The 14,335-nt window shown below is 38.6% G+C and overlaps 1 protein-coding gene across 1 annotated transcript in view; it reads left to right on the top strand.

Annotated features, from left to right (window-relative positions):
• Positions 1-2,900: 2,900 nt before the first annotated feature.
• The window catches only part of LOC103514055 (transcription factor GATA-4-like), a 37,174-nt gene continuing 25,739 nt past the window's right edge, over positions 2,901-14,335 (top strand). The window contains exons 1-3 of the mRNA XM_008478923.3: positions 2,901-3,522; positions 7,475-7,617; positions 8,175-8,360. Of these exons, the coding sequence (XP_008477145.1) occupies positions 3,470-3,522; positions 7,475-7,617; positions 8,175-8,360 (382 nt within the window). The 5' untranslated portion in view covers positions 2,901-3,469. The remainder of the gene's footprint in view (positions 3,523-7,474; positions 7,618-8,174; positions 8,361-14,335) is intronic.

The following is a 14,335-nucleotide window of genomic DNA, read 5'->3' as shown; positions in this document are numbered from 1 at the left end:
TATTCTAAGAATCAGAAATAAAAACGTCCCACCAAAGGATGGTGAGACGTGATTGATCAGCATCTTCGAGTCTCCAGCCAACCTGAGAGAGAAAAAATCTTCATATTCTTCATAGACGTTCAAACAATATAAAAGATTCAGTCCATATTTAACACCTACAGCCGAAACAAAAAAGATGTTTAAAAAGGTTTGACAGAGGGAACTGTAACTGCCAAGGTCCTATCGTCCCGAAATCGAAGAGAGAAGCAAGACAGGATAGGAGAAAGCTAGCCGTTCCAGAACGAACATTACCACATCAGGATAAAATCCACCCCGGGATGTTTTCTGGGATTGATATGATATGCTGGGTTAAGCTCCATTCACCATTTGAAATCAGCAAATGGAAGATCATTTCTGCTGATGCCAAGGCAGACTGGAGGATTTCTCGTTCTGAATCTGTTGCAATTCTGCCTGGATTTAAAACTCTCAACAATGGTAGAGAAACTGCGGGTTTTGTTTTCATTGAGTCTTGATTTTTTTCTCATTTCTTTATGTTTTTATACTGAAACCAAAGCAAAATTCACTAGCTCAGGAATGTGTAGGTATTTGTAACAGTAGATCGCTCATTTCTTTATGTTTTTATACTGAAACCAAAGCAAAATTCACTAGCTCAGGAATGTGTAGGTATTTGTAACAGTAGATCGTAATCTGTATTATTCTAAGAATCAGAAAGAAAAACGTCCCACCAAAGGATGGTGAGACGTGATTGATCAGCATCTTCGAGTCTCCAGCCAACCTGAGAGAGAAAAAATCTTCATATTCTTCATAGACGTTCAAACAATATAAAAGATTCAGTCCGTATTTAACACCTACAGCCGAAACAAAAGATGTTAAAAAAGGTTTGACAGAGGGAACTGTAACTGCCAAGGTCCTATCGTCCCGAAATCGAACAGAGAAGCAAGACAGGATAGGAGAAAGTTAAATGTGAATATGTCTGATTATTAAGATTGAGAGGGATCAGGGACCCCTTGCTTTACTGCTGACAATACAAGGTTACGCAGTGTTGTTTTTGCTGAAGCATGCTTGTTTTGTTTCAAATATTACATTGTTATGATTCCCTACACCAACTTGCATGTTATACATTTTTAGCCGTTCCTAGAACGAACATTACCACATCAGAATAAAATCCACCCCGGGATGTTTTCTGGGATTGATATGATATACTGGGTTAATCTCCATTCACCAATTCACCATTCATAGGTCATCATGAATTTAAAACCCATTGTTTCTTCAAATAATTGTCCTTCATCTATGTCTATGGGCTTCAACGAGTTAGGACAATGCCCTATCCGAAAAAGGTTTCGTTAGGTCAATACACTCATTGGCAGGCGTGACTACCAGATGACTCTCATGAAAGTTCAAACCTTCGTCCGTGAACCCTTAGACAAAACCATGAAACCATCGTATTATTTCTTGAGGAAAATCTTCAAACCCAGAACGGTCACAGTCAGAATGAATCATTGGAAAGTTGGAATTTGAACCTTGTCGGTTTGCTGTCGTTCGTCAGATGCAATGACATTCCCAGGGCAATGACAAAGAGTCTGTAGCATAGCTCAACCAAGCTCCTTGCTCCAGTCTCCAGCCAACCTGAGAGAGAAAAAATCTTCATATTCTTCATAGACGTTTGAAACAATATAAAAGATTCAGTCCATATTTAACACCTACCTACAGCCGAAACAAAAGATGTTTAAAAAGGTTTGACAGAGGGAACTGTAACTGCCAAGGTCCTATCGTCCCGAAATCGAACAGAGAAGCAAGACAGGATAGGAGAAAGCTAGCCGTTCCTAGAACGAACATTACCACATCAGGATAAAATCCACCCCGGGATGTTTTCTGGGATTGATATGATATGCTGGGTTAAGCTCCATTCACCATTCATAGGTCATCATGAATTTCAAACCCATTCCTTCTTCAAATGATTGTCCTTCATCTATGTCTATGGGCTGCAGCGAGTTAGGACAATGCCCTATCCGAAAAAGGTTTTGTTAGGTCAATACATTCGTTGGCAGGCGTGACTACCAGATGACTCTCATGAAAGTTCAAACCTTCGTCCGTGAACCCTTAGACAAAACCATGAAACCATCGTATTATAAGCTTAACCAATCAGCTTTCTTCACACTTCTCCGGTGACGTCACGTCATGTCACGTCACGACGATCCCCAGATTTCCACCGTGTGAAACCAGCCTTCCCTTGTTTACAATTATTATTCATAATCCTAGATGCAAATATTTCAATTCGAGAGCGAGAGTCATTATTGTTTGCATTAAATCCTCACGTTTGCAAATCCAAAGTAACTTATTGTATCATTACAAATTTCATATCTAATGGTTTCTTCAAATTGATCCCAAGAGCAAGGTAAACCTAGACCCTTGACAAATGGAGTGTGAATGAAGGCATGTGATGTGTTCCAATCAACTCGACCCCCAAAAGGGGAAGCTATAAACCTATACACAACAGGCCGATCTTTTAGTAGTCTAATGCCGGAAATTCACGATCAGATTGTCTGATAGGCTTAGGTTTGACAGACGTAGATTCGTATAAGATTAACCCGGCCTTTAGGGTTGCTTGTCCTACAACTAAGCCTCGGAGTGGGCTTCCCCGTCACGACAATCCCCAGATTTTCACCGTGTGAAACCAGCCTTCCCTTGTTTACAATTATTCATAATCCTAGATGCAAATATTTCAATTCGAGAGCGAGAGTCATTATTGTTTGCATTAAATCCTCACGTTTGCAAATCCAAAACCATCTCGACTGGGAGATAGACCTTCAGAATCGCCTCAGTCAGTTTTATCTGATCCGAGTGGTGGTTCAGGATAGTTTTCACTTTAGAACAATCTCTCTTTGTGCGATAAAACTGCAGAATTTTCCATTGTACGGTCTCAGATCTGAATTTTTCTTTTTTTCTGCGATAAAACTTGAGAACTTTCCACTGTGTGGTCTCAAGAATTTTTCTTTTTAAAGGTCTCTTTGTGTGATAAAACTCGAGAAATTTCCATTGTACGATTTCGGAAACTTCAGAATTTTGCTTTGAAATTTCTTTTGTGTGATATTTTTGTTGGTAATCTCTTTTGGTGTTCGTTCGTAAAGTTTTTGGTGATTTGGTTTGATAATTTGATCAGATTGTGAGACTAAGACGATTTTGTGCACAATTTGACAAATAGATTTCACTGATAATAATTAAATCAAGGTGCGGTTCTAGAGTTTTTTCGGGGTCCTGGTAGTGTAGATTTTCATTGTTTATCAAAAGGATATCGTGAAATTATTTTTTTTTCCTGGTGAAGCTTTTAAGAGACTCAAGCATTTCAGTACAAGTATATCCAAAAATAATCAAAGTATTGTTTAACAAGAAGTGTCTATCTTGAACTTTCAATTTCGATTCGACCAATTTCCTCTTTTTGTTTGACTGTGGGTGAAGTTGTCCACAGATAATGAACATCAATAAAATTTACATCACATCAGAGAGATTGGAGCCAAAAATCTGGTAAGTCCCAAAGTTCATTAAAGTGTCGGTCCATAGGTGAAGCCAAAAATTACACAAACTTCAAGAGTTGGTCCATAGCTGAAGCCAAAAACTTCGAAAGCGTTTCATAGCTGAATGCAGAAATGGTCGGATGGTCGAACAACACAACCGTTCGAGATGAATCAATCTTTGATTCATTGATTCCTGATTCATTGCGACTCACACTCATTCATTCGAAGAATTTCGTTATCAATATCCTCAGTGGATATAGGTTTCGATAAATCACGGCGTAGGCTAACGTCGATAAGGGAAAGAGGAAGTCGGAAGAGGAAGAGGAATGGTACTTGGTGACGGATGTTTCACTAAAGGTACACAATGTAACACCAGTGTCCTAGTGGCGAAGGTGAAACAGCTGATATAAGGAGCTCACTTTGAACCAAATCTTCGTCTAATTGTTGGATCTAACCATAAAATTGAATGAATATTTAGAAAATATGAATCACAAGTCGAAATCTGCTAGTAAATCCTTAAGGCATGACCGTTCATGTCACTCATCCATTTAGTGGTCTTGCTGGGCGTAGCTTAACAAAAACTAACCGGAAAAGAGCCTATAACCTTCACGGGAGTGCAAGCAATAAGTTGACAAAGTTTCATAGCAATCAGATGATCGGTTTGGCCAGGCATAAAGTTCGAACACACACACAAACATTCATTTTTAGCCCGTCCTTCCTTTAATATTACGATAGTAATAAAAAAAAGTATAAGGGACGGACTATTGTATTAGCTTTGGTGTGGTCTGTCTGTCTGTCCCCATATTAGAAGGACTTATCCAAACCTGGTCGACCTATAAATCAAATTAAAGGTCTTTTTACCAGGAACACGAAAGTGGAAGTGTAAATCCAAACCTGGTCGACATATAAATCAAATTAAAGGTCTTTTTACCAGGAACAGCTTGTTATATACATATTAGATTTCTAAATCTGCCTCGTTTCTACTTCGATTTCCAACTCTTGCTGAACAAGATTTTGAAACTTGAAAAGCTTTCAGTAAATTGATTTTGTTACATTCAAATAGGATCTGGTAATTTCATGGTTAAAAGATCAAGGAATCTGAGTTCGGACACCCTCAGCTCAGTGCAAGATTCCACTGTTACCTGTTACACCACTGAGTTGGTAGTCACCATCTACATCTTTTCCCAAGATCTCCACATAGGGCAATTTCTCCGTGAAATACTGATAGCGTCCATGAGAAGTTCCCAGGGTTTCAGGATCCCCTTTTGGTTTACTACGTCTGAACTTGTGACTATTTCTGACACAGTTCTTCTATTAGTATCCCACACCCGTGCATTATTCGAGTGACCGTTCTAGTTTCTGCTGATAAGAAGGACCTTAAATACCCTACTATGTACCAGGGCAGTGTTCATGCACAGGTTAACCGTGCCCCGGTGTTGTAATTCCAACAATAGGCCTCTCCTTGCTAGTCTATTCAGCTTGTACCAACCGTGTCTACCTTGTAAGCGCCAGGTCTCCCCCAGGGCGGATTTTAGCTGGAACGGATAATGTTCGTTCTCGAAACGGCTGGCTTTCTCCGATCCTGTCTTCCTTCTCTCTGCGTTTTTGGGACGATAAGACCTTGGCAATTACAGTTTCCTCCTTAAAAAAAAAAGATGTTTGATAAAAAAAACTTTAAAAAAAATAAAAATGATAAATGATAATAATAAACCTGCTGGTCCCGGCCCTCCTGAGAGGCCCCTGCTATGTCGTACATTAAGTCGTATTGTTATTTTGATTCATCTATCATTTATTTTAATCTTTATTTTGATCCTTTATTATTTATCAAAATATAATCGTGTTTTTGAAATTAATCCCGGATCAATGAATTTCCTGTCTGAAGACAGTTCGGATTTTCTAATTTTTCCTTGAAATAGATAGAGAAAAGCAAAAGTGGTGTAATACTTAGGTAATACCCATTTTCTTTCCCGATTTTCTAATTTTTCCGTGAAATACTGATAGCGTCCATGAGAATTCTAATTTTTCCGTGAAATACTGATAGCGTCCATAAGAAGTTCCCAGGGTTTCAGGATCCCCTTTTGGTTTACTACGTCTGAACTTGTGACTATTTCTGACACAGTTCTTCTATTAGTATCCCACACCCGTGCATTATTCGAGTGACCATTCTAGTTTCTGCTGATAAGAAGGACCTTAAATACCCTACTATGTACCAGGGCAGTGTTCATGCACAGGCTAATCGTGCCCCGGTGTTGTAATTCCAACAATAGGCCTCTCCTTGCTAACCTATTTAGCTTGTACCAACCGTGTCTACCTTGTAAGCGCCAGGTCTCCCCCAGGGCGGATTTTATCCTGAACGGATAATGTTCGTTCTCGGAACGGCTGGCTTTCTCCGATCCTGTCTTCCTTCTCTCTGCGTTTTTGGGACGACAAGACCTTGGCAATTACAGTTTCCTCTATATCAAACATCTTAAAAAAAGAAAAAAAACCTTTTAAAAAAATAAATAAAAATTATAATAATAAACCTGCTGGTCCCGGCCCTCCTGAGAGGCCCCTGCTATGTCGTATTGGTAGGTACCCTACTATTTTGTATTGGTAATAGGTATTAGGTACCCTTCTATTTTGTATTGGGAACTCTTCTATGTTGTATAGGTACTATGTCGTATAACATAATGGTGCCTATGCCTGCTGAAATATAGTCAACTTACTCGTAAAATAAATTACCATGTAGAACTCGGGGACTTACGTACCAATGATCCTCTTCCGAACTTGTGTCCTTCTGAACTAGTTACTAGTGTTCTAAGTGTGGTTATAATAGTTATCCAAGCCTTCCCTTCAATTTTTACAATTTGACCAAGAGACCAGGACAAAGCGCAGCAGTATACACTTTAGTTTTGGGTTGGTGAAGTCGCAGCAACCTGAGGACACAGAAAGATACGGACTACACAATATTGTTTTTGATTCATACAGGTTTAAAGACGCTGTATAACTGCTAATTGCATGTACTTTGTTAGTGATGGGGGACTTCTTTAGTGACGGGGGAGTATTACCATCCATTTTTCAAGCTACCCGCCTCCTTACGTTAACTTCAACCAGCCTGAGTGAGGCCGGAAGTGACGTAACGTGATGGTAGTGTGGCTTTCCAGAACGAAATTGCCTACAACATATTATGGAAAATTTTTGAACTACATCTTTCTGACTTCACGTGAGCTCACGTGACGTGACGTGATGGTAGTGTGTTTCTACCTTAGCTCTATCTCACATTCAAGGGACCCAAAGCCCAGGTCAGATCCTGATTCTGGGTTCTGCTGATCAGCACATTTCACATCCTGGCAACCTCCTCTCTCTCTCTCTTCTCTCTCTCTCTCTCTCTCTCTCTCTCTCTCTCTCTCTCTCTCTCTCTCTCTATCTTTCTACGTATGCACTCCGAGTACTTATTCTCATTTGTTGCTGAGCAAGTGGTCATAATTAAACTAAAATATTAAAATGGTTTCGTTAGATATTTTTAAGTGTACCTACACAACTTGAATAACTAGGACACTATCAAGCAATAGTTATTTTTATTTTCGATTCGTCTTTTAATTCTTCCTTTACTCCTTCTTCTTCTTCTTCTTCTCCCTCTTCTCTTTCTCCTTCTTTTCCTCCTCCTTCTTCTTCTTCTCCTTTTCCCTTCAGCGGCATTTCCACTTTCCATAGCTTCGGTCGTTCCTGACAATTTTTTTTCTAATTCTATTCGGACTGTTGGCATGATGGAACTTTTTAGTCTTAGCTGACAGTATAAATAAGGTCATAATAAATAAATAAATCCGTGGCACATACCATTTACGGTTGGGTATACCATTTATTGAATATTTACCTATTGACAAGTATTGAGAGAATTGTATCGCATAAAAAATAAATGGAATCTTCTTAAATAAAATAAAAATAATAAATTAATATTTCTCGATATGTCCGCCCTGTTTCAGTCCAATGTACAGTCACACCCCGTCCAGCCTTTACTCCACCACCTTGCCGCAATACTTTGCCAGCGCCAGTCCGTCGTCCACAACCGGGGGCCCTCAGTCCGGTGATATCAATGTCCACTCCAGTAACCTGTGGCCGTCACAAGGTAAGTAACGTTGTGTCGTCGTAGCTTCAGGTGTATAAGTTGGGCCATCGGCTATAATAATCACCCTATGTCACTGCGACCTGGTTAGATCTTTTGTGACTTTCCCTTTAGTTATCTAGAAGAGCCCTATAGAATTCTTACGAGGGCCAGGGTTCTTTTAAGACTGATGGCCGGGACCACAATCTGAGTTTAACTTGGTTTAATTATCACCTTGGTTTGTGGGAAACAGGAGTAGAGTAATACCTACCTGCTTGGACAACCAAACAGAGTGCTTTTTTCAAGAAGTTTCATAGAGGAAACTACAACAACAGAGGTCTTATCGTCTCGAAATCGAAAAGAAGTAGGACATGGTAAAAGAACGCCAGCGGTTCCGAGAACGAACCTTATCTGCCCTATGAAATCCGCGATCTAGCACGCACAAGGACAGCTAAGCCTCGAGGTTACTTTGTACTTGGAGTCTTGGACCCCAAATCAGCATTTGCTGAGGTATAAATGTCATTACTTTGGGATTTGACCATTTTTTTTACCACTCCCTCTCCCCCATTTCATGTCCACAGATGACTATTCACCTCCACCCAGCGTAAAGACCTCCTCCTCCAGTATGCTTCCCTCTTCCACATCCGGCTGCACGCTACCTCCACTAAAACACCTTCGGTTTCAACCATACGGCCGCCAGTCCTTTTCGTTTATGTCACCCACTAGCACTTCTTCAACAACGGCCGGCTCCAACTATCTGTCAGCAGGTAATAATAAAATTACTGATCTGTACCTTTTTACGAGATTTGATAGAGGGAACTGTACGCGTAACTACTGAGGTCTTTATCATTATCAAATCCTTAGGCTTTCCAGAGTTTCCAGAAATGGGTCGACTGTGAACAAAGTCTCTACACCGGCTGTGACTGTGAACATGATGGAGAGGCTTTGTTCTACTGCTAAGGTCTTCTCGTCTCGAAATCTAAGAGAAGGAGGACAGGATGGGAAAAAGGCAGAAGTTCCGAAAAAGAACCTTACCTGTTTGGGATATAGTTCGCCCTGGGCGGAAATCGAATATGAACCTTACCTGTTTAGGATGAACCTTCCTGTTTAGAATGACGTTCGCCCTAGGCGGAACAAGGCAAATTAACTAGGCTGGCTTTGGACCATTTTAAGGGTTGTGTTCCGATGGTCGGTCTAACCTACGTTCTAACCCAGTGCTTCTCAAACTATGGTGCCGCGGAAAGATAGTACTCTTGAAAAGTGTGCCGCGGTCCTATCAAACTCGCCTTTCAACATGACTTTCTTTCAACACGACTCTAGCAAGTCACGTCAGAGATTTGGATGTTAGTTCATAACATGTCAATATAACCCAGGTCACCTAGGATGTCTTAATGACAAAGGTACAGGAATCGGTACTAAGACTACTGAGCTAGCTTGTCAGCATGACCTAAGTCTTCTTGATGACAAAGGTACAGGAGGGTGAAAAGCGAAGTTGAAAGGTCGGAATTATCAGGAGGTGTTGAAACTGTGAACCGAAATGTTGAAAACTGTGAATCTAGAAGTGACAGACGAAAGGAAATAAGAACGCAGGACTTCGAAAATTCTGTGAAGGCGTGAGTATATTGACAAGCCAAAAGTGACAGAAGGACCAAAGACCAACCTTGGTTGAGGTGTTGAAACTGTGAACAGAAATGGTCCTAGAAGTGACAGCCGAAAGGAAATGTGAAGAACGATGGACGTCGAAAATTCTGTGGAGGTGTGAGTATTGTGACAGCCAAAAGGACTCGTGAAGGACTAAGTGATGACAAAAATGCTCTGAAGGTGCAAAGGTACTGGTCGTAAGGAACAAAGGAAAGAGAATGGACCAACATATGGCGATAAAGGTAGTGTGGAAGTATATCCCGATGATAAGAGTGGTGTGAAAGTACATGTCGTAGACAGCTTACTCGCAAGACATCTTGATACCCTAGATAACCTAATCACGAGTGATAGGTTAGGTACTAGGAATGAAAATTCATTAGGACACAAGTCTGCATAACACATAAGTCACATAACATAACAAATCACTACAAATACAAGTCATCGATCGGCTAATGTCACAGAATGTCAGAGAAAACACATTCCATACTTCTATTGCGTTACCAGACAGATCTATCCATTATCCCAGAGGCAACTATAAGGGCAAAGACCCCGTGATCCTTTGGAAATTCTTAAACGATTAGATGGAGGAATAACATCCAGAAGGGCAAAGTCCCTGATCCCATTAAAATTCTTAAACAATTAGAATTGACTACCTACCTAGATGGAGGAACAAAATTCATGTTGATGGAGGAACAAAATTTAGCGTTTCATCCTTAGGCTAAGAAGGGTTCCGCCAGGAAGTGATGGGACTTGGGATTTAAATCTGGATCTGGATGTGAGTGTTGATATCCTGAGACAATGTTAAACTGTTATGATCATGGAGATTTTCTCCAAGTTCTACAACTTTTGATGGACGCCTATTTCATCCATCAGTTTCGTTATTTGGCGCAATTATAGCTAGCAAGCTGTCTTGTTTTCCACGGAAGTGTACTTATTTAATTTTGGACGACACTTAAGTATTCACCACAACTTTATTGTCATTTAGATGCCTAACCAATTGACTACAAAAAAAATTAACAACATAACCCAAAATATCCCTGTGACTGCAATGAGTCGAAGAAGAATGCTAGAATTCTTCCTATTAGAATGCTAGCTAGATGACGTCAGGCTTCAAATACAGCAGCGTAATGACTTAATCCGTCTGTTAATTGTCCATACAGTTTGGATTGATAATTAACTCCAGTAAAATCTCCTTCAACCCTGACGTCTCATTGCCATATGGTTGAAACGGGTGTCCAGAAATTCCAATACCTACGAAATACTTTCCCCAATTCCCAATGGTTTGTTAACATGGTTTGTCAAGGAATTGGTGATTCTCATAATTTTTTTTTATTATCTCAGAAAAAACTATAAAAATTAAAAAAAATATTGAGACTAAAACGAAGAAAATGCGTTCACTAGATCGTGAGGTCTGCATAACACATAAGTCACATAACATAACAAATCACTACAAATACAAGATACAAGTCATCGATCTGCTAATGTCACAGAATGTCACAGGCGGTCATCTAAGGAAAACTCTTCAGGAGTTGATGACAGTGATGACACATTCCATACTTCTATTGCGTTGCCAGACAGATCTATCCATTATCCCAGAGGCAACTATAAGGGCAAAGACCCCGTGATCCTTTGGAAATTCTTAAACGATTAGATGGAGGAATAACATCCAGAAGGGCAAAGTCCCTGATCCGATTAAAATTCTTAAACAATTAGAATTGACTAGATGGAGGAACAAAATTCATGTTGATGGAGAAGAGAGATTGTAAATTCAAGAAGAAATTTGTGAATAACAAAAGACCATTATCAAGTGGTAATAAGGACAAAGAAATGACTTTCATGTCAAATGATGCAAGTGCTGATCAAGGTAGTTCAACAGAATGGGTCATTGACTCAGGTGCATCCGAGCATATGTGTAATGATCAGAAATTGTTCTGTACATTGAAAAACTTGGAAAACCCTGTCCAAATTGCTGTAGCAAAGAAAAATGAGAATTTAACTGCAACAATGATTGGTGACATTGCACTCAAATCAATTGTAGATGGTACTGTTACAAATATCACAATGAAAGATGTATTGTTTGTTCCCGATTTAACATGTAACTTGTTCTCAGTCAACAAGATTATGGAAAAGGACATGACAACAGTCATGAAAGGTAACAATGTTACTATCAAAAGGAACAATGAAACAATTGCAGTGGGAGTTAAGAAAGGTAAGCTCTTTTATCTCAACTTTCCTTTAGATATGAGCAAGAGTTTGGTTGCTGAAAGCAATATTGATAATAATCTCTGGCACAAAAGATTGGGTCACTTGTCCAAAGGCTATATGGAAAAATTGTGTACCATGGTAGATGGAATCTGCTTAGATAATAAAAACAATAATGAAAATTGTGAAGTTTGTGTTATCAGTAAACAGACAAGGGTACCACATAAAAATGAAAGGATCCGTGCAAAGAGACCTTTAGAATTGATTCATTCTGACATCTGTGGTCCAATCACTCCACAGACTTTCAATGAGAAAAGGTACTTTATTTCCTTCATTGATGATTACAGCCATTTTGCCCAGATAAAATTAATGCAAAACAAGAGTGAAGCTTTTCAATGCTTCCAAGAATATGTATCTGAAGCTGAGACTCACTTCAATTTGAAGGTAAGTCGCCTAAGATGTGACAATGGTGGTGAATATTCATCAAATGAATTCAAAAGGTATTGCAGCAACAAAGGTATCAAAATAGAATATACAATGGCATATACTCCTGAACAGAATGGGGTTAGTGAGAGGTTTAATAGAACTCTAGTTGAAAAGGCCCGTGCAATGATAACAGAGTCAAATCATGAAAAAGAACTCTGGGGTGAAGCATGTCTCGCTGCATGTTATGTTATTAACAGGAGTCCTACATCTGCATTGGAAAGGAAGGTACCTGCTGAATTATGGTTTGGTCACAAACCAAATATTTCCAAGTTGCGTGTATTTGGATGTGTAGCTTATCTTCACAGGCCCAAACAATTTTGTACAAAGTTTGGACCCAAATCAGAAAAATATCTGTTTGTGGGTTATTGCCCAAATGGCTATAGATTATATGATCCAGTCGGAAGAGACATTGTTACTGGAAGAGATGTTGTCTTTTTTGAAGATAAATTCTCAATTCAAGATAGCCAATCTGATCCAAATCCTGAAAAGGACCATCAAGAAATTGAACAAGATAGTCCTGAAATTCAAGATGAGAGTTCAAATGACACTAACTCTAATGAAAGACCTAAGAGAAATGTAAAACCACCAATATGGTCTTATGATTATGAAACTTATACTAGTTGTGCACTAATAACTGAAGAAATTCCCAACACTGCCGAGGAAGCTTATTCAATGCCAGATAGCGAGAAATGGAAATCTGCTATGAAAGAAGAACTCAAATCTCATGAAGAACATAATACTTGGTCTGTTGTGCAAAGGCCTCCTGATAAGAAGATAATAGATAGTAAATGGGTGTTCAGAATCAAGGAAAATGAAGGAGATCAAGGTAATTCCAAGCGTCACAAGGCTAGATTGGTTGCAAAGGGATACATGACCGATCAATATGCTGAAACTTATGCTCCTGTTGCCAAGCTGAATACTGTGAGGATTTTATTATCTGTTGCTAATCAGAAGGACATGCACATTCACCAAATGGATGTGAAGACTGCATTTCTAAATGGAACTCTGGATAGTGAAGTATACATGAACCTTCCTGAAGATATGTATGAAGAAAATCTTGTATGTAAACTGAATAAAAGTATCTATGGACTGAAAGAAAGCCCTCGTCAATGGAATAAAGTGTTCAACGATCATATTTTGTCTCTTGGCTTCAAACAATGTAAGTCAGATTATTGCCTATATGTTAATACTAGTAACAAGGAAATCATTTATCTTTTGTTATATGTAGATGATTTGTTAATCGTGTCTGAAAACTTGTGTCTAGTAAATGAGGTTAAGTCAGCTCTCTTGGAGAGATTTCAGATGCAGGACATGGGAAGTATTAGCAATTTTCTTGGTTTAGACATTACTAGAAGCAATGATGAGTTACATATTTCACAATCAAAATATTTAGGAAAATTGGTTCAAAAATTTGGTTTAGAAAATTGTAATCCAGTAAAAACCCCTATGGAAGTGAAAGGAAATGAGATTACTCAGGATGAAGAAAATAATAATTGTTTTGATAAGCCATATAGATTATTACTTGGTAGTCTTATGTATGCTATGTTAGGTTCTAGGCCTGATCTGAGTTTTGCCCTAAATTATTTGAGTCGTTTTCAAAATAACCCAAATGAAATTGTATGGCAAATGCTAAAAAGAGTGCTTAGATATGTAAAAGGTACACTGAATGTTAAATTAGTCTATAAGAAAAATGTAGGTTGTATCTTGTCAGGCTATTCAGATGCTGACTGGGGTAATAATACCCAAGACAGGAAATCTACAACAGGATTTGCATTCTTTGTCTTTAATAACTTAGTATCTTGGGCTTCACGTAAACAACCTACAGTTGCTCTCTCTTCTACAGAGGCTGAGTACATGGCTATTTGTAATGCTTTAACAGAAGGTCTATGGGTTAAATCTGTTTTAACTGAAATGTACATTGATTTAGAAAGTCCTCCTATTAGACTGTATGAAGATAATCAAGGTTGTATTTCATTGTGTAAAAATCCTGTTAATCAAAAACGTTCTAAACACATTGATATAAAGTACCATTTTATCAGAGAAAATGTAGCTAATAATATGGTAGAGATTGTATATGTACCTACTGTAGACCAAATTGCAGATATATTTACTAAAAGTTTACCTGGTCCTACTTTCAATTACTTGAGAACAAAGTTGTGTCTAGAATAAATATAGCTAGGTATTGTTAAATACTCAAGTACCCAAGTATGTACTAAGAAATAAGTTTGAATTTTCATTTTCTTTTAACATTTGTCTTTGTTTTGTTCATGAATAAGTACCTATTTGTATTACCTAGAAGTTAAGAAATAAGAACAATTAGGTATTGATAGGTTCATAAATTTATAATGTTTTTCATTTATTTTATACCAAGCACATAATTGTTTGTTTGAGTAATTAAATTAAAGTATAGGTG

The sequence above is a fragment of the Diaphorina citri genome, unplaced genomic scaffold (assembly GCF_000475195.1).
Source record: "Diaphorina citri unplaced genomic scaffold, Diaci psyllid genome assembly version 1.1 scaffold1073, whole genome shotgun sequence".
Taxonomy (NCBI): domain Eukaryota; kingdom Metazoa; phylum Arthropoda; class Insecta; order Hemiptera; family Psyllidae; genus Diaphorina; species Diaphorina citri.
The sequence above is the reverse complement of the archived record's forward strand: the minus strand, read 5'-3'. Positions and strand labels throughout refer to the sequence as shown.